The sequence below is a fragment of the Poecile atricapillus genome, chromosome 2 (genome assembly GCF_030490865.1).
Source record: "Poecile atricapillus isolate bPoeAtr1 chromosome 2, bPoeAtr1.hap1, whole genome shotgun sequence".
In the NCBI taxonomy this organism is placed as follows: Eukaryota; Metazoa; Chordata; class Aves; order Passeriformes; family Paridae; genus Poecile; species Poecile atricapillus.
In genome coordinates this window covers 142,114,130-142,139,311 of record NC_081250.1, presented here as the reverse complement: position 1 = coordinate 142,139,311, position 25,182 = coordinate 142,114,130, and the positions used below count along the sequence as shown (strand labels likewise).

General features: G+C 41.7%; 1 protein-coding gene and 1 long non-coding RNA gene across 3 annotated transcripts in view; one reads left to right on the top strand and one right to left on the bottom strand.

The window, feature by feature from the left end:
• Positions 1–20,083, top strand: part of ANXA13 (annexin A13) — a 23,458-nt gene extending 3,375 nt beyond the window's left edge. For both annotated transcript variants that reach the window (XM_058831183.1, XM_058831182.1), the window contains 10 exons: positions 9,259–9,337; positions 11,530–11,624; positions 13,234–13,404; positions 13,963–13,996; positions 14,078–14,157; positions 15,365–15,433; positions 15,651–15,752; positions 17,620–17,695; positions 18,494–18,606; positions 19,759–20,083. In XM_058831183.1, coding sequence (XP_058687166.1) covers positions 9,259–9,337; positions 11,530–11,624; positions 13,234–13,404; positions 13,963–13,996; positions 14,078–14,157; positions 15,365–15,433; positions 15,651–15,752; positions 17,620–17,695; positions 18,494–18,606; positions 19,759–19,878 — 939 coding nt within the window. In that variant the 3' untranslated portion in view covers positions 19,879–20,083. The remainder of the gene's footprint in view (positions 1–9,258; positions 9,338–11,529; positions 11,625–13,233; positions 13,405–13,962; positions 13,997–14,077; positions 14,158–15,364; positions 15,434–15,650; positions 15,753–17,619; positions 17,696–18,493; positions 18,607–19,758) is intronic.
• Positions 18,554–25,182, bottom strand: LOC131575580 (uncharacterized). Its single transcript, XR_009276808.1, has 4 exons — positions 25,046–25,182; positions 20,107–20,241; positions 19,580–19,764; positions 18,554–18,644 (listed from the first exon to the last, which is right to left on the bottom strand). It is a non-coding gene; the product is annotated as an uncharacterized LOC131575580 (long non-coding RNA).

Here is a 25,182-nt window from a genome sequence, read left to right as displayed (position 1 = left end):
GGATATTTGCTGTTCTTTTTAGATCTGAGGCTGTCCTGTGAGTGCTGCTGTAATAGGTGCTAACAAACATCTAACCATGAAAAAATTACAATGCATTTGTAGCAAAAAAACCAGAACTCATCCAAAATATCAGAGTTGATACATTAATGTTTTACATGATGGAAATAGGTCAAACAGTTATGTTTTACAAAAACATTAAAAAATATAAAGTATCTGGACTCTAATGCTTTTCTTTGTCTACAACATTTTTAATATACTTTGCCGAGTTCTGTTGTTAAAGAATTTTTTTCACTGGACTCTCATCTCTATTAGGGGGGTTATTGGCACAAATCAGTTATATCTGGTAGCTCAAGTTTAGGAGCCCGAACAAAGAAACCGCTTGGCAACTAAACCCTCACAATCTAAACTCTCCATTCCTCGTGCAACACTCCATACAAATGATAATATTAGGGGTCTTATCCCTCTGTATTGGTTCACTGGTTTGTTACCAGATGGTTGCTACCTGGTCATCTTCGCATGCCCTGAGGCTGGTTTTGGTGGGGGTTTTGGTCAGTTCTGTATTCCATGTTGGAGCATGGTTGTTACAGTTCATATACCACAATCAATGGGCTGCCCACTCTAGGCATTCATTTTTAAGTAATACTAAAGCTGCTAGCTTTCTCTATTCTAACTATTACTAATGTTCTAGTTGTTCACATTTCACTACAGTCTATCTATACTATTCTTAATTACCAGATTATTAGCTCCAGATTTCTCTGTAATCCATCTTTGACTTACACAACATAGCCATATGGTTTAGATAAAGTTCAATTTGTTGCCCCACCACTCTAACTACTTATGTCAAGCAAGAGTTTAGCTACTTTCGAATAATATAGAATTTTCAACAGTTGCTATCCAGAAAAGGACTCTGTCTTTATTGTTTATTATGGCTAGTGGCTGAAGAGTGGACAGATTGCTGCGTTATGTGATTCAGCTGACCTGGGAATATCTTGAAACTTCCTCCACCTCCTTCTTGTGAGGTAGAAAGGTGTTAGATGCACAAACCTCCACGTTCTGTAGCCACAGTTGGTTTGTTGGACACTAAACATGCATATCTGTATAGTAATAGCACTTCTGTGTGTCTGTGAATGTATAGATGATGTTTAGATAGAGTGTCTTACAGAGATGTATTTTAGAAACAATGAAAGAACCAAGGGGTGAAGCATGTCATCTTGAGGCTTCCCTGATGGGGTGCCACATCCTTCAAGTTCTTGTCCCTTTAAATAACTGAACTTTAAAATACATGCAAGGGTGAACATGATGTTCCCAAAGATTGTGCCTCTGGATTTGAGCCCCCTGTAGGTATTCTTAAGTTATGTTAACTTTCATGCTGGCATACACAAGAATTTACTTCAGTTCCATCAAGGTTAGCTCATCATAAGTCTTAGTGGAGGTAATGAGTGTCAATTTTTAATAAGACATAAGAACACTTGAGTTAAAAATCTGATATCTCAGCTGAAAAAATAGGTAAAATATGCTATTATCCAAGTGTTTTCCAACCAGGTTTTATAGTCAATAAAATAAAAGGAGTCTGCCCCCATCATAACAAAGAATTATTGCCAACTTAGAATACAGATTTATCTGTGGTGAATAAAGCAAATTGTTTGCATTTTGTATAGCTTCCATTTGCAAGATAAGTAATCAAAGGAAGTGATGTGAGGCATGACTCATGTCTAACTACAGGCATGGTGTCTTTGAAGATTTCTACCATCCTTTCCTGCCTTGGCTTCAGCAGCCCCACCAGACAAGTCAGGGCCTTGTCAGCCCCATGTCCTCTGTGCCAGCCCCATGCAGGTGCCCTCTAGAAATAAAAGCTGCAGTTAAGCTAACAGGTTTTAAAAGTACTCAGTGTTAAAGTGTTGCATCAGCCACAAAAAGTTTTGAAAATATTACAACTGGACAGTATAAAATTCAGCCATGAGAAAACCACCCCAAACTTACATTTTTTTCTTAATTGTGGGTTTCTCTGTCATGATGATGAGCATGAATAAATTGGATAAAAAATAATCATAGATAATATATTAATAGCTACTAGAAATAGGAGGGACATTGTAGGAGAAAGATGGTTTTAATTTTGCAGTTTAAATAACTGTCAGAACAATTGTCTTCACTATTGCCACTTGTTTGTAATAGGAAAAAGTAAATGTGACTGATTCTATGAGGATCTTGTTGCCACTGCAGGTTTAGTCCCAGATGTAGAAAACAATGTTTGCACCTCTCTGTTTGGAAAGAGTAACAGAGTCATTGCAAAGGCTGTTGACTAATCCATGAAACTTACACATATTTCTTATACAGTATAGAATTCATGTAGAAATTGTTTTGATCCTGATAGCACCAAACCATCAGGAACAAGCAAGCTGACAGTGTGTGTCATGCAGCTGTTAGACACAAAACAGCTGCAAGGATTTGGAAGAATGACAGCCTGGCTGGCAGATGGCAGATGGCATTTGGAGACACTGATCCCATACTCTGAGCAGGCAAGGAGGCACTTGGCAATTTTTCAGCTGCATATTGTGGTTGACAATGAGCAAGCAAACAAAAATGAGAGGTACATTTTACAAAACAGGTGAAGGAACATTGCTGGCAAAAGGATGTCTTAAGGTTGCACTTTGCCAATTCATTTGTCAAAAATGTCTTTGTCAACCCCACCTTGTTATTACCACAGCACAAACCCCAGTGCTTGCTGATACAGCCCTGCTGCCAACATGCCACATCTGTTTACTTCTGTTTGTTTTTAGATGTTAGTGCCCATCTACTCTGATCCTGTGTGAAAAAGCCTTTACATTTCACAGAAATTTCTACCTGAATGATTGAGCCCCATTACTTGAACTTTACTGAAGAAGCGCTTGCAGAAGAATCCCTTACTTTGGTGGAAGGATGATAGGAGATAGTGACTGTATCATCTGCTAATGATGAAATATCCTCACCCTGAGTGGCTTTTCCCACTAAATGAGACCTGACCCTGCCTACCAGTAATTTCTCTTTGTTTCTTTTGCTTATATTTATGCATGACTTTAATTATATCAAAGAGCTCTAATATTTGGAAGTTTTTCTCATGGGAGTACCCACACACTGCAGTGAAATGAGCTTTATCTGCTTTTCTGCTCTTTCTAATTGATGGTCTTGAGCCTTCTCAGCAGGTCAACCTTTTATGACTGGGAATGTCTGTTTTAGTAAATCAGACTGTGGGTGAAGTACAAATGTAGCATCATGTTTTCAGTCTGTCTTTGGAAGTAGATCAGGATGAAAATACAGCAGCCTACTCCTATGTTTGTTTTTGTATTTTATTATTCTCCACAGATGGAAATGCTTGAGATGAGTGATGAGGCTGTCTTAAAGACTACTTTGGGTGGGGGTTCAGAGTTTCTTCTGATAACAGGATGTTATCCTGACAACATGTGATGTACTAGAAGGTTTTAACCACAAGATCGAAGAACACATGTCCTTTTTTTTTTACCTAGTCATTACTGTTAGTCTAGTTAACCCTGGATTCCAGTTGCATTAAAGCTCATTAAAGACTTTTGCCAAGATAAATAATTAATCTTGAGTATATGTGTGTTTATAAAAAATTAATCATGTAGGTGCTGATTTGCCAAAAGCTGTCTTCTGTGATCTAAGTGTATTAGATACAATTTAACCAATGAGATGCACACCCTGGTCCTGTTGTTTGTTATGCAAACAAGGTGACTAGATGGTTTGGAATATTTCCTGCTACACAGAGAAAATAAATTTTCTTCTCCACACGAAAGATAAAGACAGGAATCATAGAACTGGAAGGCACCTTGAGATGTCAGCTCACTTAACCATCGCCTAGAGCAGTAATTAAATATCTGTGAAGAATAAGAAGCTCTGCCCAAACCAGTCCTGACAGCTCCCAGTGCTGAGCTGGAGAAATGGTTCATTAGCTGGAGATTGGGCTCCCCAAAGGTCTTTGTGCTGGTGGCTCAGTGACTGTACATGGTGAGAAATCTCAACAGGTTCTATAGCTTCCTATCTAGGATGGGTTTTCAGTTGCTTTGACTTGATTGTTTATTTTTCTGGTATTCTTGTCCTCACCTTTAGGACATTATGGATTGTTTGGGACTTGGCTTCCTGAAGAAACAGGATGCAAGAGAATGCAAGATGCTGCAATATGTAGATATCTGTTATCCTAGCTAAAAATATTTGAACCCACCAGACAATGTTAGATTAATTTACTAGCAATGTACTAATCTCAAAATTAGTACTGCCTGTAGTGTTTCTTGGAAATCTTAAGAACAGAGAGACTCCATTAAAAATTCCCTGAACAAAAGACTGAAGCATGAACTCAACCCTTCTAAGACACCAGAGCATCCACACAGTTGGGCCATTGTGCCCATCACAGGAATTGTTTCAGCTCTAGTAGGCAGTAGAGGAACCAAAATCAGGCAGACAGGAGCTGTAAATCTCTGGGAAAGCAGGCAGAGAGGTTGCTGGTGCTCACCTGCTTGATGGAAAGGAAAGCTCAGATTGATGCATGTGGAACTAGTTTATGTTATTATTTTTAAAACCTCATTTTTCAAACATAATTAAATATATGTGAAGAAGAAAAAAATGGGTGGAAAAACTCTGGCATGATTGTGTAGCCCACCTCCAGTATCTACAATGTAGACATTTACATCAGGTTGATGGGTGCAGGCCCACAGGAGACCACTGACGTCTGACAGGCAGCAGGCAGCTTACCCTGGGACATCCTAACAGCACCAGAAATCTATGTTTAGACAACTAAATACTGCCCCAATTTTTTTTCCTGATCCCACTCAAGAATATGAGTTAATGCTGTAAAGAGCATGGCCAGGTCAGTCTGCCCTTTCTATCTGCACCACTTTTAGATTTAATTTTTATTTCTGTTAAGCAGCAGCCAAAGAAAAGCTTGAAGTTAGACATCCTCTAAATGAAGCACATAAATTGTACCTGGCAAAAATGAAGACGGGTAGGCACTCAGCATACCTGGATCAATCCAGCTCTCTTTAGAGCTTTTCCTACAGCTACTAGAGCTGCGTGTCATCTGCTCTGGTCAGCAGCCACACTCCTCCTGGCTCTTCCCAGTGATTTTCTTTAAGGGTCTGTGTCTGCATTTATCCACGTACATCATCATCAGCAGTCTCTGTTTGAGCTGCAGTGGGTGACCAGCACCCTGAGCCGCTGCTCTTTTCATTATTCTGACAGTACTCCCCCATAAACCTGCTCCTGAGCAGGCCTGTGGCATCTGCATGAGATGATGGAAATGGAAAAATAGCTGATTGCTCAAGCTGGATTATCAGCTGTTTTCAGAGAGATCTCTCTTTTGCAATACAGGAAACTACCTGACATGTTCATGGTAGCACTTCTGTTCTTGTCTACTGACAGATGAGCAAGATTAATTGTCTTTAGCCTGAGGAAAATACTAGATTTGTAGGAGTGTCTGCAATGTATTGCAGCAACCTACCAATGCTAGCTACTGATGCCTTGAATGCATCAGAACTCTTTTCCCACCCCCATCACATTCTTTTGGGTTTGCTGACCTTTGTTAAACTGTTTATTTGCGCTCCATAAGGGCTCCACATGCTGAAACATCAAAGAAAAATCTACAAAGCTTCTCTAAGCATTGCAGATCATTGTCAACTATAAACTCATCTTACAGCTCCCCAAAGTCAGATTAGGAAAAACTACTTGGTGTGCTTTAAAACAAGTTAGAACAAAACAAGTTAGTTTTAGATCTTTTATAAACTGTCTAGTTTAATACAAATAACTCTGTGGCAATTTTAGCCAAAGCTGCAAGGGAAAGAGATTATTGTCTAAAGTACACTTGAGTGAGACAAAAAACTATTCAGGATAAGAGAAAACAAGTTGACACAGGCCATAAGTACAACTATGCTGGAAGTGAAAAGAATATTTTTTACCATCAGAACTCTGATCATTAATAAATCTCTGAACACATTAATAAATATAGAACTATAGGAAAGAAATGAGAATAAAATTAAATGAGTGGACGGAGCTGGATCAATTTGTGAAAGCAAGTTCCCTTACACCCTATGTCCAACTTCAAAGTTGTTTGCAGACTGTCCACCTGATATTTCAGACTCCACATCTTGCGCTCACCAAATTTACTAGAATACTTCTAAATCAGTAACTAATCTAATTTAATCTAATCTAACCTAATCTAATCTAAATCCTAACTCTAAAAAAAAGAACTATATTAAAGTGGTTCTGCCCATGTTTTTAGAAGAAAAATGACTGCAGGTTACAAATGGTATTAAACATCAATCGATTTTCCCGTATATCCCCTACAGGAAAATCCACCTGTCAAAATTCACAGGGTAAGGAGTACACTCTGAAGCAGCTCTCCCTCTCCTGCACTGGGAAGCTGTGTCAGTGGTCAGTGGGAAGGTCAAGGATGGGACTCAGCAAGTAGTGAATTTTAGCCAGTGCTTCTCAGATGACCCAGGAGCTGGCTTTGACAGTCGCTTACCACAGTGTCAGATTTCTCTCTATAAAGATGTTGCTAGTATTACACACAGTACTATAAAAATGGTATCCCCCAGGCACATAATTTAATGTTTTGCAGTAATTTTCTTGGAGACAGAGGCTTTAGCTGAGCTGACTCAATAAATTCCTCTGGTGCTTTAAAATGAACATGTCCTGAGCATCAAAACAGGCCTTTCTTCCTGCATGATCTTTGCCTTGAAAAGAAATGTTTCTGTATTTATGTCTTTATCAATAATCATAAATCTACAGTGTTATTTCAGTTTCTGGTGGTACCATTTTCCTGCCTGTTGCACCTGTGCTGCACACAAACAAAACACCTCCAATGCAAGTTGTACCTAGGAATAAGGGGCTCAGTAAACCTGAGGATAACTGACCAGCCATCACGAGAGAAAAAACCACTCTCTCCAAGTCCTGCCACGACCTTACCATGACCAGGTGCACCTGCAGTAGGGCTGGGGCAGTGGGAGCTGCAGAGGCAGCAGCACCAGCATGGTAAGGGCAATTCCCACAGCCCAGCACTTCTGCTGGGCAAGGCATGGCAAAGGACAAACCAGCTCCCACCTTTGTGTGTTTCTGCAGGTGTTTCTGTCCAGGCTGAATGTCTGAAAAGTGGGAGACAATCACAGATGAAGCCTTTTTCTTCTCACTTCTCACCACTGCACCCTCCGTCCCAAGTCAGGAGGCAGTGAATGTGAAGCAACAGTTCTCTACTCTTACTGTTGCAGAGAACCTGAGAGTCTATAAATTAGAATAGCACTTGGACAATTGCAAAGTAGTCAAATATCTACATATGATATGTTAGCACTTTTCTCTGTATTTTGTGCTACAGAATTTCCCCCTTTTTTTCTGTTTTTTCAGCTGCTTCTTTGGTTCTTTTGGTTTGCTTTGCAAACAACTCTAGAATAATTTCAATACTGCCTGCCTAACACAGACAGCAAGATGTACTAAGCATACTAACAGTAAAGAGCCAGAGCAATGGTATTTCCCTGGAGCCTTCTCCATGCTGAACAGCCTCAGCTCTCTGAGACTGTCAGTCCATTTCCTTTGTACATCAATTGAAGGAGATTTGTACAATCCATCAAAGGAGAAGCACCTACCTGCTATAATAGAAAACTGTGAATGGAATTAATTTTGAATAGTTATCAGTGCATCTGCTTTCTCACTTTGTGTTTTTGCCTTTCCATTTTGACCCAAACTGTCAGGAAATTTGAAGGCTAGAAAATATTAGTTATGTATATACAAGTATTTCCATCTTGTTAGAAAGGTTTAGGAAAACTTGTGTGAGCACACAATAGGATATATCTTTAAAAGCAACATTTGTCAAAATGATGGGGCAATCAAAGTGTTACCTTGTGCTGTAGAGATGAAGAGAAATTATTGCATTGTTATTGTACCTTACTAATTGTTATAATTGTAAAAACAACTTTCTATTTCAGCTACCATTAGCAGTAGGCTGTACCCTAGCTGCTAACTGCATTGGAAAAGCCAGGTAGCTAAATGGCTTCAGTCAATCACAAAGGCACGTTGATAAAGCACTGTAGGGACTGGATCTGAGGTTTCCTCCTTGGGAACTGACCCTCTGCCTTTTGACAGAGGACCCCTTTAGCCAGAGCTGTAGCTCTTTCACCAGAACAAGTAGATGACAGCATGACACTTTTGAAGCATACCAACAAACAGACTTTCAGACTGTATCTATACTTGTAAATAAAACATGTTGTTCTCTGGCCTGATGGGTATGTGGCAGAGCATGGCCCACAGCCATGTGCTTAAATTCTCTTTATTCCACAAGCAGAATGATGTTGTGCCTAATGTCTTTCAGGAATGGTCTCTGCCCTGTGCTACCCCCAGAGACAAGGAGGTTAATCAGCCATTTAACATCTTCTGCTCCTCAGCAGGCTGGTGGCATTTTCAGAAGGGATTAAAAGCAGACTGCCATGCCCTGCAGTATCATAACTCTTAAGTAACAGTGGTGGTGCCAGTGCCTGGCAGCCCTGCAAAGCAAGCAGCCTGATCCACATGTTGCCATTTAAAACCAAATGCCAAAGCCCTGCCAACTTAGCCCCCCTGAGTGTCTGTGCATACTGACTTGTGCTACTTGACTTAGGAGCCTGAGACCTATTTTCTACTACTATTTTAGAGTTTGGGCATTTAAAAATCTTTATTAATCATATTAGAGGAGCTGAAATCATTGCTATCATTGCGGTCTCAGATAATTCTACTCTTTTCTGAGAAACAGCAGAATGAAGGGTGTACCAGCATTGCAGCCCCTGTGATTCACAGCTTGTCAGATTAGAAGGAGCAGACATGGTTTTCTGTTTACTTTGATATGTCAGGCTGTAAACTGCTGCCGTGACTGTGGACTTTGAGTTATTGTCCTGTCCCTGTAAATTTAGCTCAAGGTAGCCACATGTATTATTTTGCCAAAATAAAAAACTAAATGAAAAAACCTCAGCAGCAACAAAAAACCCAGCTTTATCACATTCTAGATCTCCAATTATCTTGTTTACATGAATGCATCATACAAGAACGGTTTTCAGGAACAGTTTTTATCCAGATGATTGAGGTTGTTATCTGACATGAAGATGCCTAGTATGAAGTTATTTCAGCAAAGCCCAGCCTGGACTTCAAGGTTTAGATGGTGTGAACAAAGGTCAAGCAAGAAGCTGGCCCAAAGTGCTGTCATTCTAATGCAAAATTATTTGCCATGTGTCTGTTGTGTCTCCATCTTTCCAGTCAACCCACAAACGCCACCATCACGGCTTTGATGCAGAGCGAGATGCCAAGAAAATATACAGTGCCTGCAAAGGAGCAGGTAAGAAAGACTTTGGAGATTCTTGGATTTTGTACAGAGGGCAGATCAATATTACAAAGATCATGTACATGAACTTAGCCAAACCAACTGTTCCAACCAGTTTTAGGTAATCTTTATGCTTTCTGTCACATAGTGACGCAAAGAACAGTCACACCCATGGAGATAAGTGGGAAGGGAAGCCAGCTTGTTCCTCAAAGACTGGTAAGATCTAGCTTGATAATTGCATGTCTCCAGAGGATTAGGGTGAACAAGGTATTTGCTCCCTGTAATAGGAGCATCAAGCTGTCAAGACTAATTTGACAGTCACGGGGTCCAGCTAGTCGGGTCAGATTAAGGTCATGGTTATATATCCTTTCTCAGGCCTCCAGAGACCAGTAAAGAACATCATCACCTCCATATTTCATCAGAGCCCACTGCAGCTCCATCAGGTGAAAGGAATTTACAGTGATTTCAACCTTCATCAGTGATTTTTTAACTGAAAATAAAGTAAGCTGCCTGACTGCACTGATGTGAGTGAGGAATGCATAGTGTTTCATGAGATCCTAAGTGACAATGTACAGTAAAGGAAAAATATCCAGGCAGCACACAAGATAAATAAGTCATTAATTCACTCCAGGTGTTTGCACAGTTAATATGTGAATTTAAGCATTTCTTCCTGGTATAGCAGTGACATTCAGAATCAGCTGGCTTGGTGTTGAATTTTAGGAACTGTTCCTGTTGTACCAACTGAGCCCTCTCAAGACAGTTGTCCAGAGAAGTCCCCTGAGAGTTTAACCCAAGATTATCAAATAGGAGTGTAATTCCTTCTAAAATTGGATCATGTCTTCTGCCTTGGATCTAAGCAGGAAGAACTGAACAAGATGCCCTAAAGTTGTCCTCCATGTACCTGGTGGTGATATGAGGGATGAAAACATATCAGCTGTTGCTGAATACCAATATAATTTGTATCTTTATCCTTTGTGCTGGTTGCCACTCAGAAACCCTTGTTGGTTCCTGCTCCTACAAGCCTGAAATGAGGCCCAGCACAAAGCCCAGAGATGGCCACACAAAGGCATCAGATGGCAGAGCACAAGGAGAGTGTGGGGCAGTGACCACCAGCAGGATGTGTGGACAGACCTTGCATGTGTTTTGATGCCTTTGGTCTGCCATCCTAACCCTTGATACACTATGGGCATTTGGGCAGTGTCCATCACAAGCCATCATATGTCTGTCCTGGCTCACATTCTCAATTTTGGTACTTGTCATGAAGAAATAATGCCTGAGTCAATCTGCTGGCCCTTAGATGGAAGTGCACCAGCATATCTGTGTTAATGCAATAGCTGCCCTGTTGTATTCTTCATACATCCAGGTAATATCACTGTGGTCCTGTCTCTTTTTAGCTGTAATAAATGCCTTCCAGCAGCTCTGTTTAGTGCAAACATCTGTTTATATGGCAGAGGGGAACAAAAGTACAAGAGCAAGGTCACTGCCTTTAGCAACCTTCTTCAGTCCACTGCATAAGTTAGAGCTCAAAGCTAACTGAGGGCTTTTTCCCTGGAGGGGGCTGCTGCCCTCTGTGATGGGCAGCACAGCAGCTGTGTCTCTTTGGGCAACCCAACGTTCCCACTTCACTCTGATTTTTGCCAAGCAAAACAGCACTGGCAGAGACTGAGACCATCCAGGCTGGTTCCAGCTCCTTTTCCATTTAGCAAAATTGAAACAAATTTTTTACTGGGTGTACATCCAGGCTTCGGGTTAATGAGCTAGTTCAAACACATCCTTGCTTGCCCCAGCCTCTTGTCCCAGTGCCCTCATTCTGTTGTGCCAGCACAGCATTCACACACATAATAAACTGGGTCTGGTGGCCCATCACTTGGGACTGCTCAAAGAAACATTGTCACCAAAAACATCTATGTCAGCCTATGGGCACTAGCATAACCCTGATTTTAGGAGCAGTGTCTGCCCTTCCCAAACAGAAGGCTCAATTTCTTTGATATGAACAGCATGAGATGGTGAAATTTTATTTTATGGTCTGAACATTGTAGCTGACTACAGTTAAAATTATCCTCAAAAGAATCTTAGATGCTACAAATCCTAAAGGTGGAACCACTGGGGATATATGTACAGGATTTTTTTCTCTTTAGAGGTCACATTTTCTTTCCTCTGCATTAGATTCTTGATTATAAAATCCCTATGCAAATCTTCTTTTTCAGGAACTGATGAAAAAAAAATTATTGAAGTCTTATCAAGTCGAACATCGGAGCAAAGACAACAAATAAAACAGAAGTACAAGGCTTTGTATAGCAAGGTATTCCGAAATAAGTGGCCTCTCTGATACAGCTGCCTCTGAAAATACAGCGTACAGGCCTCTGCTTTTGAAAATATCATGGGAAGAGTGGATTTAAGGAGGAGACCAGTTACTTTCTGATTCAGCAATTTATTTTATCTCATATAATTCTAGGCCTCAGAATCTTCTTAAAGTCAGCCTTAACCAGATCAGAGCATTTTAATCAAAGCTGGTAGAGCTAGAAAATAATTCATAACTGAAATAGAAAATATTTCAGCTTGTGTTCATCTTCAGCACAATCAGAAAAATAAGTTAATGTAAAAGGGAAATTTTAAGTCAGAGTCCCACTTAGACCAGATGCAAATTCAGAGAAACTATTTGATCTTGCACAACTATATTTTTATTGAGTTTAATAGAAGTAATATTTATTCCATTCAGTGATGAAGTAGAATATGTTGCAAAACTAAGAGATTTCATTGGGTGCTTGATTTCTGCAGGAGGAGGCATAAACTGCCTTAATGATTTTGTGTGTAAGAAAAATAAAGCTTCTGAAATATTATTTCTGTTAACAGCTGAATCCTTTATTATTAAACTGGTATTTTCTTAGTGTCTGCTTGCTTATTAATCAGTGTCAATAAGACAGTCAGCACTGAAAGTGAATGAAAGCTTTAAAAAGCGTGTAAAATTTACAGCAAGCATGATACAGATTTTGGTTACATAAATATTGTAGATTTTGATCTATAATGAGTGTTTTATTAATAAAAATAGGCATTAGAAATTATTAAATGCCATGAAACATCACAGTGGCAACAGTTCATAGCAACCTTTCTTGCTCTCCTGGGCAGCCTGAATCGGAATGGGGCACAAGTGGTACCATTTCACTCTCCTGCTGCTCCAGGAACTTGCAGCATTTATGGTGCACGTGTTGAAGCTGCTCCAACACAGATGGCAGCCTCTGACTCCAGTAGTTGGGTGTTCACGTGTGGTTGTGTAAGCAGGAACCTGAGAATAATAGACTTAGAGCTGGACTTCTCATTCAGTGTTCTGAACTTGTCAAGTGCTTCCCATACTGCAGGAAATGTTCACTTCAAAGACATCCTCAGTATGCACTAGCCAGCTCTTCTCTAGGGTCTTACTAAATTTTGATTTAAGGTTGATGTGGGGGTGTGTGTAAAAATGCTGTTTAGCTGGCACAAAAGTACCTTGCAGAAATCTGCTGCTTTTTCCATTGGTCAGTTTTAACCAAAATTGACAGAGAAGGTTCTTAGTTTGATACTCTGTGTGGCAGCTCTTTCGAAGGCAGAAGCTTATGCATTTTGTTTCAGAGTAAACTCCTGTTAAGCTTTTCAAAACTCTAGTTTGCATTTGTTTACACAAGTAAGAGTCATAACTAGACTGATATTGGCTGGTATTTGAAGACGGGACAATCATTTCAGTCAATCTGAAACCAAAATTTTTAGGGAACTTATTTTGCAAAAAAAGTCCATGTATTTTAAGGCCTTTTTTAAAAATGTTTTGTCACTTTTTGGTACAGAAGGAGTTTTTAAAACATTAGATTTCCTGAAACAAATTAAGAAATCCTCTAATCTCACCTCAGCTTTTGCACTAACCCTCCTGACTGTCCCCACAGGAGATGGAAGAGGACCTGAAGGGAGACCTGAGTGGGAATTTTGAAAAGGCTGTGCTGGCTTTGCTGGACTTGCCCTGCGAGTACGAGGCCCGAGAGCTTCGGAAGGCGATGAAGGGAGCTGGCACAGATGAGTCGCTGCTGATTGAGATTCTCTGCACACGAAACAATAAGGTTGGGGCACCATGTGTGACTTCCCTTAGGCAGCAGGGCAAAGAGCTCACCAAGAGGATCCCTGGGAGAAGCAAGAGGGATCAGTCCAGATTCTGTGGCTGAAATTCCTCTTGCCAGTGTTTGCAGCAATAAGATTGCCATACTGGAGCTGAAACTTTAACAGGAGTAAAGACCAATAAAATTGACATTCTTTGCTTTATCCTACTGCTACCTGACTTGGATGGTGAGAAGAATCCCCAGATACATGTTAAAGGTCAGCTTCGGCACTGTTCTGATGGTCCAGAGGTACAGGAACGTGATCCTAGTGAAAAACAAAAGTTAGCTCTTTCCCAAATGCAGGGAAAACCAGAGGAGCACCAGCATGAATCAGGAACCCCTCAAAGCATTGTCCTCAACAGGGATTGGGAATTCACGGCTTCTCCCACCCCCGTGGCTGCTACATCTCACACACTACAGGCATGGTGCTGACTTGCTGGTGTTTTGTTTGCTCATTTATTAATTAATAATATAGTGTTTATTTATTTATTTATTACATTATTTATTTCTTTGTTTTCCTAGGAAATTGTAAACATAAAAGAGGCCTACAAACATTGTAAGTTGTTTTATCTTTCTAACACCTTCATTTAAATCCTTTCTCACTGGTTGAACTCTCACAGATTTTTTTTCTTCCCAGTGTTTGATAGGGATCTAGAATCTGATGTTAAAAGTGACACCAGTGGCTCCCTACGGAAGATATTAGTCATGCTGCTAGAGGTAAGGCTCCTCTTATGCAACTGCCTGACAGAGATATTTCCTTTTATCCCTCAGCAATCATAATAAGCATTGGCTGGTCTTTATAAGAATGCAGTAATGATAAGTAATATAATATTAAGGTAATTACAGTAAACAAAAAGCCTTCTTCAGTATAAGAGCCTTTCATATCTATGGCTTTTTAATAAAAATATTGTAATAATATATAATATTATTATAATATATAATAATATATAATATAATAATAAACATATCTAGCTTTTTTAATATGTACACTTTACAAGCCATAGATAATTTTATAAATACTGATACTTTGAAAATAACAGGATTGTTTTACTGTTATTTATACCATGGTAAAGGCTACTCATTCAAGGTCATGGCCCCATTATTCTGAAATTTGCCTCAAACCACTAAATCTTATTTCCATCTCAGCTAAGGATTTTAGAATTCAGATACAGAACAACTGGGAAAGAGATTGCTGTTATGTTAGCTTTTCGTTCATCAAAAAAAGCATATTTTCCATTAGAACACATTTTTGAAACCCCTTTCATGAAATAAAGCAAAAAATCAATACGTTCATAAAGACACATTATAATTAAGAAAAATAGGAGCATATCGAGAAATGCAATGTGGTGGTCAATCTGATCTGACAGCCCTGAGAAATGAAAAGACTATTGAATAAATAAAAGAAGCTTTGATGACATAACAGTCACATCACTAAATACATTACAGTTAAGATTCTCATTCTGGGAAGCATTGATACAGCTCTTTCCATCCTCTTGTATACTTTCAGGAGTAGCAAATACATCCATTCCTTTTTTTTTTTTTTTTCTTTTCATTGATCAGTCATTCATAATTTCTCCCAGGGATGACAGTGTTGGTGAATGCTCAGAGTACACAGGTTGGGCAGGAAAACATTTCACAGCTACCAGGGCATATCCAGGGCTGTGAGAAACAGCAGCGCCTCGCTGCAGGTACCGGGCACTGTCCTGGCCCAGAGGATCCGCGCTGCAATGCCCCTGGGGCCCGGCACAGGCACATGAAGCTGGGGTGAGCCCCACACGGAGGATTCTGAAGGCAGCGAGCCCAGGAGCCCCACCGTGCCCATCACGGGCTGTGTCAGCAGATGGCAGCAAAACTCCAACCCAAAGATCTGCAGGGCCGCCAGCACTCGCTCCGCTGTTTTTTACGGTTTTCTCCTTTTCTGCAGGCAGCCCGAGATGAGACCCAACAGGTCAACGCAGAGCTTGCTGAGCAAGATGCCTCAGATCTGTATGAAGTAAGTGCAGTTGTGTAAAAATCCCTTTTGTCCCCGTGCTGAGCAGCAAGGGCTGCCTCAGGGGGACAAAACAAACCAAGCACGGGGGCAATGGCAGAGCAAGGAGAGGAGCAAGGGGGGCACGGCCTGGAGCTTGGTGGATCAAGGGCTCTGGCTGGCCCCATGTCTCTACTGTGTATAAACAAGTGTTTCCAAAAAATAACATGTGATTTTGAAGGCAGGAGAAGGCCGTTGGGGAACAGAGGAACTGGCTTTCAATGTGGTCCTAGCAAAGAGAAGCTATAGCCAGCTGAGAGCTACTTTTCAAGCCTATGAAAAGGTGAGTTTGTCTTCTGCAATGTGGGTTGCATAGGCCCTGACATATAGGTGCAGATCCTGCAATGGCTCTGAAGCTCTGAAAAGCCTTTTCCAACCTAAGTGGTTCTATGCAGAGCAGACAAAATCTGCCATTTTATAACTTCTTGAATATTTTAAGAATCTTGGAAAACATATTTTTACAACTGTATCCTGAGAATACAGAAATAGGTGATTTACAGAAGAAGCTGTATCTTCTGCCAGTGAAGAACCCATTCCCCTTCATAACCTACACAATATTCAACCAAATAAATGTCACAATTTCTTTGTTCCTTCCCACAGCTGCAAGGCAGTGTGTCCCCCTTCTGCAGCAAAGGGACAGGGTCACAAACTCCTCCCCTGAAGGAAGGATTTGCTTTTCTGGTCTTTCTTTCTCCTTCTCCCAAACAGAGCCTGACAAGGTGTCTCCTCTGTTCCCCCCACTTCACAAGCTCATATTGTCTGAGGAAAAGTTTATCTCCAGACTTTTCCTCTCTGCCCGCAATGGGCAGATGGCCTGTGCAGGTGCTTTGCTGTGCTTTCCCATCTCCAAACATAAGGCAAAGTAGGCAGCAGGATCCTGGTTGCTCAATACTTCTCCCTGTGTCACCCAGCAGGAACATTTTACTCATGCCTGGGCCTGAACCTGACCTGATATGGAGATATCTTGGAAATTACCTCTGCAATGGAAGATCCAAGGTCCTTCTCCTAGCAGCAAGGTGGAAGCTCAGCAGTGACATTCTCAGGAAAAAGTCTCCCTCCAGCCTCTGGCTCTCAGTACTGAACTTCCCAGGGAAGACTCTGAGTTCATCAGAAAACTGTAGCCTTAGGCACTGAGGATGAAAAGAGCTCAAGTCAAAGCCGTATTTCAGTGTCAGCATAATAAGGAACCAATAGCTACAAAAACATTTGCAGCTTAATCCAAGTTTTGGGTTGTTGCTGGCAGGAGAACAAACCCAGTCACAAACTGATACTTTCTCCCTTGGAGTGGCCAAACCCTGGGGATTCAGTTAAATGCTCCAATAAGCAAGCTACCTTGGCTTTTTGATTCCTAAAGCTGAGCAGATCAGGTTGCCCAAACCAGCCCACCACATCCTGCCTGGCTGCACTTGGAGTAGAAGTAGGCCAAGATTAGAGCCCAAATCTTGCAAAATTGCCCTTCCCTTCAGCTGGAGAGATACATAGGGAGGGCAAGATCTAAACTAGGTTGGTGGTTTGCAGAACTTAAGCACTAAAGCCTTACGTGGTGCCTTTGCTGCCTTATACACTGTGTCCCAGCTCTGACCTAAAAGTCAGAGTCTTGAATCATGCAGGGACATCCTGATACGCAAAGCAGTAAAAGTCTTTGAGGTTCCTGAAGTTCACAAAAGTCAGGATAAACTCTGTTTTGAAGAGACAGTCTGCTCCTCCAATTCCCTACAGAATAATACAAAAACTTTGGGATGACCGCGGTGCTTGTAAACTTTGCCTGGGAAGCCAAAGACAATAAGTAACAGAACTTCACAGAGTTGGTAAAGCTCCAAAAATTATCTTATTTATGTGGGAGTCTTTGATAGAGGGGCTAGAGAAAGCTCGAACAGTTCCTGCTGACCAAGGGTCACTCAAGAAGAAGCTGCAGCTGTCAGGTACCTGGGGCTGCATGATGTAGATTTTCCATCACTTCTCTTGATGCCAGTGGATCTGTGAGCACTTACACCAGAGGAGAACTTCATTTGCCCTCGAATTACTCCTTTGGAAAGGCTCTAAAGGATCTGGATTGACCTTTTGCCATTGGATCCTGAATCTGATGCTGGTTTGTACAGTGGGAAGACATGTACAGACAGAAGCTCTTATGCTCCTTTTTGTTCTCACAGGTGTGTGGGAAGGACATAGAAGAATCCATTAAAAGTGAAACATCTGGAGATCTGGAGAAGGCTTATCTGACTCTAGGTAAAAAGCAATAATTTCAAGACTTGTCTTTTCTAGTTCTTGCCATCACCTGACACTGGTTGTTGGGGGTCTGTATACAGCCTGGTAACAGCCATTGAGTTACCCCTAAGCTGAACTAAGACATCTGCTGGGGAAAAGAGAGACAGTTTTCAGTAGAGATTAGGACTCTTCAGTTTTAAAAATGAAACTAGCCAGACATAGCTCTTCTCCACACAGCTGAATGATTTGTCCTCTAACACAGGGTGGCCACCTCCAAGCTACCCCTGGGACCATGGCTGGTGATAACTTCCAGCAGGTGCTTGGGCACCACAAGAAGTGTGCTAGGCAGCCACCACAAAAATGTACAGGGTCCTTGACAGCAACTTAGCACTAGGGTTGGCTTTGACAGTGTCCTGTCTCCAGTTAGGTCAGTGGTATTGTTGTTACCCATCTGGATTTAGGCCCTCACAGATCTTTCTCCTGTGATCTGCACAGTGAGCAGCCACCCCAAGAACAGATGGGCAAGAGGAACCCCATAGGGGCAAATGCTCATTCTCATTCATGTCATTTTCACTGTGGAATGGCAGAGTACTCAGTGCTGGTAATCTCTTGTGGAAAAATGGACATCCCCTTTCAGACTCCAAGATTTTTCCTTTCATACTGATAGGGAATCAGTCTCAGAATAAAAGCCCTGACAGCTCAAATGTCTGAGCATAAACACTAGAGTTAACTTTTCTTTCTTATTTATTGAATTCTGCTTGAAGTTATCACAAACTGTAAATGTACAGGTGTAATGAGGCCTCTTACTGTTTTCTTTAGTCAGCTGTGCCAAAGACTGCCCAGGTTACTTTGCCACACTTTTGCACAAGTCGATGAAAGGAGCTGGGACTGATGAAGAGACCTTGATTCGCATCCTTGTGACCAGGGCTGAGGTAGGGTACCTTGTGTCCTGCAATGCCTCACATCAGCTCTGGGAGAAATACAAACGTAGAGGGTATGGAGTGAGTCCTGATAGATCATATGCTCAGCAAACCCTTTTCAGCCCAGTGACATCAGTGGTCACACTCTGCTTCTGTACCCAGGCACCTCTATTTTGATATTGTATCTATTTCTGTTTTCAAAGGACCTAAATGAGGAAGCATGTAGGCAATTTCAAGTGGAGTCAACTGTACCTGGTTAAAACCAACCCATGGGGAGGTCTAGGCCCAGTAGGATGTGTAAAAGTAAATCCTAGTTAATTAATGATAAAGCAGCAATTTCAATTTGAGAATTACTGATAAACATATGTTGCTAATTTTCTCTGATTCCAGCTGGGAAGAAACAGATGGGGAGGAGGGAAGAAAATTTAAAAGCCAAAGGAGTTAACTGTCATTTTAAGAAGCACAAAACTTCACAAGGCATTTGAGATGTTTAAGCACAATCTTTAAGTATTCCTTCTAACCCCAGGGCTGTTTCAATTGACACAGAGGAGAAGCCTTTCACAGGCATGAGGAAAGCATATTTCTCAATGATCCACAGTGAGAAAAATTAGGCTCCAGGATATTCTCTATTAAGACACAGTCATTATAACATGTAAAAACCACAGTGATAAAGATCAGACCTGCGCTGTAGGTGCCTTTTTACAGGAAAGCTTAAGACAAGCTTGAGCTTTGTTTCTTCCCCGCAAGTAACCAGTAAATTGCTTCTACGGGTGGAAAAGAACTCTTTTAGCCATACTCCTGGGACATGCACCCTTCCCTGTCTGCCACCAAGGCATGGCCTCAGGAGTTCACAGCAAACTGAGTTTTTCCAGTACCAAGGCTGTGCTTGCACAGCACCACAGGGCAGATATTCTCCCAGCAAAGCTTTCCATGCAGGCCCTCTTCACAGTTAGCATCCCCTCACCACCATCTGACACGGACTTACCTTTATTTCAAGTGTCAAGCTGAAAGTCCTCTGAGATTTTTAGATCTCCTGGGTTCTCCTCTCCTACTCCCACTGGGTGCGGTAGGCCTTGAATCTGAACCCAGAGGTGCTGGCAGGAGCAGGGCATGTTACTCAAAGCATTCACCACTCTTCTAAAGAGGCTCTTGGTGTCTCCTCAGAGCGACCTGCCAGCAATAAAGGAGAAGTTCCAGCAAATGTACAAGAAGCCATTAGCTGAAGCTGTCCGATCTGACACCTCCGGGGACTTCAGAAAATTGCTGCTGGCAATTTTGCACTAAAAGCCCATCAAGAATGAAGAGGCATGCTGAGCAGCCATCTCTTGATTAGTTTCCAAAAAAGCATCCAAAAAATGTGGCATTAGCACAAAGAAAAAAATCCAATTTATTTTCTTTCCAGCTGGGAAATATGTTGCCAAGTAATGTTGGATGTGAGGTTTATGTTATGGCTATCTTGCCAAATGCCCTTAAGCAATAAAGACATGTTGAAAAAATTAGATATAAATTGACCTCTTTGTGTTTGCATATGTGGAGGAATCTTCTGTCATTGTTTCTTCTGGGTAGATTTTCTGTCTTCTTCTCATTCTGAAGATTATCCCTTCTCTTTCCTAAATTCAATGAATGTCATGTCATGCTGTTACAGTCCTGCCAAGAGAAAATGGATAGTAATTTCTTCTCAGCTCATTATCACAGCTCTTTAAACAACCTGAGGGCTGTGAATTAATGATTTAAGTCAGGCCCTGATTAAAATCCTGCTGTCAACAGGGAAAACCAGAGTGATTTCCCTATCTGTGAGTTGCACTCTCAGCAGTCACCTCCTAAATTATCCCATGAAGGAGATAAAGACTTGCAGTCCCCACCAGCACCACCTCCTGGGATATGGTGCAGGAGCATCACAGGAGAAGAGGAGGGTCTTTTGTGAGGTAGATGTCAGGCAGGAAATGCTGTTCCCAAATAGGAAAACATGGGCCTCAGGACAGCTGCATGGTCTTCATCCTGGGATGTTTCTAAGATCTGACTGAATAAAACTCTGAGCGACCTGGTCTGATCCCATGGCTCACCCTGCTTTGAGCAGGAGTTTGAATTAGGGACCACTGGACGTCCCTTCCTCCCTGAGCCACCCGAAGATCTTATAATCATATGAAAGAAGATGTAGATGAAAAATAATAGAACATGACTACTAAGAACAAGAGAATGAAGAATTTAGGTCAAGGAGATGAGTTCATGAGTGTTTCTCTTTGTCTGGCCCCTTTTGCCTCTTAAGTGCACCACCACTCTGCATGATGAAGGGTCTTTCAGGCTCCCCCCCAAGGTATGATGACTGATGGCATCATATCCCCATTGAAAAAAAGTATTTCTGAAGCACTGGACCTGTTTTCTCTTCCCTTGGATCAATGTAACAGCAGTAGCACCTGGCCATCTAGTTATAAGTTGGGGCAGTATAAAGGAGAGATGGGAAAGATGTGTGGCTTTTAAGAACAATGATTGGTGTCTCACACAGGTGTAATAGAATGTTATGGCATTTTAAAGGCCTGATCCTACTTTGGGAACATTTCTAACTACCTAAAAATATCAGGGGCAGATCCTGAATGCCTTTATCACAGGCATTTTAATATTCAGATCCACCAATAACAGAGCAATGTAGGATCTAAGTATCTTCTTGTTGCTGTTGCCATGGGTCTTTTGTAACCAGAGACTACAGAAAGGACAGATGAAGAATCTACTTCGGTGTCCAGTGATAGGGTGATATTTTATCCTCCAGCACACTGTATGTTCAGACCAAGATAAGCTGGCAGGTGCCCATTCTCAAATGATGTAGTTTGAAGAAAAAGCCAGCGGGTGTCTGAAATACACATGAAGTAGCTGGTTTAGGCAAAGGATTTGTTTTAAAATATTCCAACAAAAGTGCCCAAAGCTGTATGAGTGGTTTCTGTGAAACCTCTAGAAGCTTAGCACTCTTTAAACTAGCTACATCCTTATTTAATGTGAGGCACATAACTTTGGCAGCCAAATTTATTTTTGCCTGAAGATTGTTTTAATTAACACTAGTAGGTCATTCTGACTAAAGAAGAGTGCAATTGCTTTCATCTTAATCTTTCACTCCTTAATTAGAGATTGGCCTGAAACCAAGCCAGAAGCCCACACATCTTCATACCCACATATACTGGGCCAAAGTAATTATTGAATTACATGCTGTATCTCTCTATCTGTACACAGTGCAAACTGTGACTCTTGGGAAGTTTCTCTGTGACTCCAATGCTGTAAAACTTGTCCCCATGCCTCTGTAAGTTTAGGTCAGGGGTTCAAGACCAGTATTGATGGATGTAGCCTGTTGCCCTTGCCTACAAAATCCAAACTGAGCCCAGATTCTTAAAATAAGCCTTAGCTCAGCATTGTCTATTATACCAATGTGAATGGCAGCTGTGGCAATAGCACTCAGGGAAATCATGTTTGCTGAGCAGCTAAATAGAAAATTAATAACATATTAGTTACAGGAGAATGAGGGAGAAGGACCATAACACTATCTGGACTTAAAACAATAGGAAGAAGATCAGATAGCTGGCAAGTAGCAGCAGCAGAAGAAAGTTAGCAGATTTTTCTGTGTGCAAGAGACAGCATTCACAAATTGCAACAGAAGAAATTCCTATCGGACATACAGAAGTAGGTTGTCCAGAGAGGTTGTGAAATCTGCATCCTCCAAGATTTCTAAAGTTCATCTGTACAAGTCCCTGAGCAAGCTAATGTTCTCCCAGCCTAGGCTAGGCTGTGACCCCAACCAGCCACCACTGCTGCTTGGGGCATCTTCCTGTCCTCTCCATGGCATCTGATTAAGTTTGATCCCTGTAACTGTCTCTTTATACAATGAGGAATGTTAATCCTGGGTTTTGTTTCCTCTCCCAGTTTTATAAGACCATAATAAGGAATATTTTTTCTTGCCCCTGTCAATGTAGACTGAAAATTTGGGTAAAGGGATGATCTGTCTCTTGATTGTGGGGGCTGATCGTCATTGTGACAGTGTACATAACACTGAATAAGCTCAGTGAAGTCTATGTCTTGAGCAGTCCTTTTTCTTTATCCATATTTGTTCATTTTCACCTGAATTGTAATAGGATCAGTATGTGAGTTTTAGAAGTTGTCTGACATCACCAATCTCTGTGCACCTGTCTGCTGCCTGGTCAGATTACAGCTTTTTTTCCACTCTGCTGCTTAGTGCAAGACATTTCATCATCCCACTGCATTAAAACATAAGAAGAGCTGCTCTGGGTCAGAGCAAAGGTTCAATCACCATAATTCCAAAACTGAATGATGCCAAACACTTAAGGGGAAAGAGCAGAAGGAGCAGGGTGAGTATATAGTGTTACAACAACATGTTCATTCTTCAGTAGATACTTCTATTTTCTATAAATTGGTCATGGATGGAGTTTGTGCAGCAGCAATTCGAGAGGGTCACAGTTTTTAACAGTCCCCAAGGGCTCCAGCCCATCAAGGGCTATGGGGCACCTGCAGCATCACATCTCAGGGTGCTGCTGGGTCACATACCCTGTGAATAAGCCCACTTTCCCAATTGTGTTCAGACAAGACTATTATCTTTGCAAGATCTCAATCCTATTGTAATGCACTAATTTTGTCTTCCCAAAAGAAAGGCCACTCAGGTCTGGTTCAGTCAATAGCGTACCTCCCAACAAAATTTGCCTCAATAACTTATTTAGAAACAGATTTTATCTGACAATTTAGACTGTCCTGTAGCAGAAACAGCTCTACCCTCTCAGCAGGGCTCATGCCCCACCTCCCCTCCCTCCCCCATAGAGTGGGGGGCCATACAGGACATACTGTCTTTGGCATGATTAGTGATTTCTTGTCTATTTATAAAGAAAATTCTAACTAAGAAGTGCTGGTGTGCCCACTTGGTTGTAGATGTGTCTGAAGCCACAATCTCTGGGAAGAATATGAAGAGAGTTTTAAGGCAGGCAGCAGGAACTTCATTGCTCAGAAGCCCTGGCCCTAAATTGGCAGTGGGGATTCAGCAAGGAGCAACACTACCCTCCCTGAAGAAATAAGCTATTTAAATAGCACAGTCTGTACTCTGGGCTAGCAAGAATTTGTGTAACTGTGCAAAGCTATGAAGCCTGGGACCTTCTAAATAAATGTCACATTTATCAGTATCTGAAGCACAAAAACATCCCACCTATCCTTCCCCAACCCCATAAAACAGTGTCATTAATGAAGTCAGATAGCATCATTTTTTTCTTTAAGAGTTAAGAGAATAATCCACAGCGACTGCCAGGAAGAGGCAGAACTAAACAGGCAACAAGGAGTTAGAGCCAGAATAGAGATATAAAGCTAAATCAATCATCAGAATGGACTGCAACAAGAGCATATACATACAGAGCAAGAAAGAAAGTGAGACGTGTTTTGTTTGGGTAGCTAATGTTCCTTGGACAAGGACAGAGAAAAATTCTTTTTTGGGTTTTTAATGCCACTCTAAATATTTATAGCAAGATTGTGTCCAGCTGGTGAGGCAGTGGCAGCAGGGAATAGGGAGGGAGGGCACATTTTCCCCAGCACCCCAACATCATTCTTGCGTCATTTCTTTATTTGAGAAGAGGGGAAAGGCTGTAGATTGCCATGTTTACCCTCAGAGTGACTCATCTGCAAGAGTAAAGTCCAGTGGCTCCTGCTCTTCCCCTCCCTCACCTCACCTCATACACGTGTGTGCTCAGGCGTGGGCAGCCTCCAAAAAGCTGTGCCAGCCTGACTCCAGCCTATCTTTAACATGGGGCTGGGCCTTCAGGGTTTTGATTGGCCTCCAGGCATTTTACCACTTTGTTACACTGCACTGAAAAGCCTCTCAGAAAGGCCATGTACAGCATGCCCATGATGTAAAACTGCCATTTTTAGAGGAACAGGCTGCCCACATCCCTGTGAACTGCTGCACCATGGACACAGGGGCAGGAAGGTATGGAGAACTGCAAACAGCAGCATGGCACGGGAGTTGACATGAGGCCACTGTGGCTCCCAACGATTTTTGCTCGTTCGTCTGCCTCGCTGTGCCTAAATGCAGACATGACTCACCCGTGAGATTTGGCTTTGAAAATATGAGAAGGCTTTTTGCTTTAACCTTGTGTTTCCCTGTCATAGTGATGCTTAGAAACTACATTTGGGATTCAACCCCACCCTAGAACAAAGGGAGAAATCACAGCAGAGATGAGGAGCCCAATCCAGTTACCCAGGCAAGGGCAGCCAATTCTATTTCTCTTGAAATACCCAGGAACTTGGTATAGAGCTGGGACACATCACACTTGACCTGCTGAAGACCCCAACAGGGCATGGCTGGGGTTCTGGAGGATCCTCCCCTGGCACAAGGTGTTTGAATGATCCCAGCCCTGAGGATGGATTTAGGCTCATATCATAGATGCCTACCATGGGAGTGTTAAATATGGGCACTTACATGTGACTGAGGCAGCTGAGCACCTGTGGACATCCAGCAGTGTCTGGAGGACTGTTTGACTGCCCAAATACAGGTTGCACATACTGGTGACCTGAATTACTTGGCAGACTCAGTTGTATTAACTAGACCTCACTGCC